The sequence below is a fragment of the Brassica oleracea genome, chromosome C9, assembly GCF_000695525.1.
Source record: "Brassica oleracea var. oleracea cultivar TO1000 chromosome C9, BOL, whole genome shotgun sequence".
Classification (NCBI taxonomy): Eukaryota; Viridiplantae; Streptophyta; class Magnoliopsida; order Brassicales; family Brassicaceae; genus Brassica; species Brassica oleracea.
The window spans coordinates 36,922,229-36,923,640 of NC_027756.1; the positions used below are offsets into that span (position 1 = coordinate 36,922,229).

Consider the following 1,412-nt stretch of genomic DNA (forward strand, 5'->3'; position numbering starts at 1 on the left):
TTAACCTTAGATGATTGTTGAATCGGACCACCAAAGGAGTTGAGCCGAGAGCTGGACACGAACGGGACACGAGCTGGAATGGATCGAGTAGCTTCTATCGGGTCGCAGGCGTCCTTTGTTGCTTGATTGGGAATGCCTTGATCGTCGGACGCGGGCTGTCTGATGCTGTCGCGAACGAGGAAGAGGTCGCGTGCTGGATCTTCTCTCGAGTCGCGAACGTCTGAGTTAGGATCAGGAACGCCTTGGGCTGAAGCTGATCGGGGACGCGAGCTGGAACAGATGCGGGAACAAGAGACGCGATCGAGGTTTATGGTTCGTCGGATCGCCGGCTAGGGTTAGGGTTTTAGGGTTTTTCGATTTGGGTATTAGCTTAGGGATTTAGAGTTTCGTGCTGATTACATGTTATAAAAGTAATTGAAAAGTCTATCTTTATTCATAACATAGAGGTTCCTTATATATGAGATTACACCGTCATAGATAAATGGAAAGATTACAAATCATAATCTCTTGGTTATGAGCCATCCACAATCTGGTTCATAACATTTTTCATTTTAAACAGTAAAGGTTACGGTCTATATATCATCTATTTTATATTAGACTAAATGCTATCAATTAAAATAATATAATACGCTGAACGATACTAAAAAATATTATCATTTTATATGATAGTATAATAATTGTAGATCGATGTAATTTAAATAAGTATTAACTAATAATCATCGAAATCGTCAGGGTTGGGTTTAGGAGAGGTTAAGATTGCTGTGTAGAGCCTCAATTTATCTTCTCCAAGTGATGCACATCTCGACAATGGTCTCCTCGGCCTTATAAACGACAGTGACGTCAACGTTAACCTATGCTTGTACCTATCACATTAACAAGAACATATGTAAATCAATTCACACCTAATTCCAGTTTAAACCCAAAAAGTCAGAAATGTTTTGAATTCGTAATATTGTTTTTAAGCTATTTATTTATTCTTAATTTACTACTAGACCCTGATCCGCGCGCCAGCGCGGATATGAATTTTCGGTTTATGGTTATTTATTTAACTAAATGATGTATTTGTAATATTTGATGTATTATATTCACCAAGTAAATAATTTTTTTGGCATCTTAAACCATCTATTTATGATGAATATTCGATATCATATACAAAATTGAACAAATAGACATAATTAGAGAATTGTAGACGATATATAAAAATAATGGTTATTAATGTAAAACATGAAGAAATATTATATCATGACTTAGTATGGCATAAAAGATTATAAATTGGTTATACATGTTTAAAGAAAATAAAATGATTTTTAAACTTCTATGAAAAATTTAACATATAAAAAAGGGTGATGAATTAGTCATCAAATTGTAAATAATTTCATACTTTTGTTAATAATAAATTATTTATAGTCTTT

At 34.1% G+C, this 1,412-nt stretch overlaps 1 protein-coding gene across 1 annotated transcript in view; it reads right to left on the bottom strand.

Moving 5' to 3' along the window:
• Window positions 1-603: 603 nt before the first annotated feature.
• Window positions 604-1,412, bottom strand: part of LOC106319027 (cyclic nucleotide-gated ion channel 4) — a 7,539-nt gene continuing 6,730 nt past the window's right edge. The window contains exon 8 of the mRNA XM_013757229.1: window positions 604-863. Within this exon, the coding sequence (XP_013612683.1) occupies window positions 710-863 (154 nt within the window). The 3' untranslated portion in view covers window positions 604-709. The remainder of the gene's footprint in view (window positions 864-1,412) is intronic.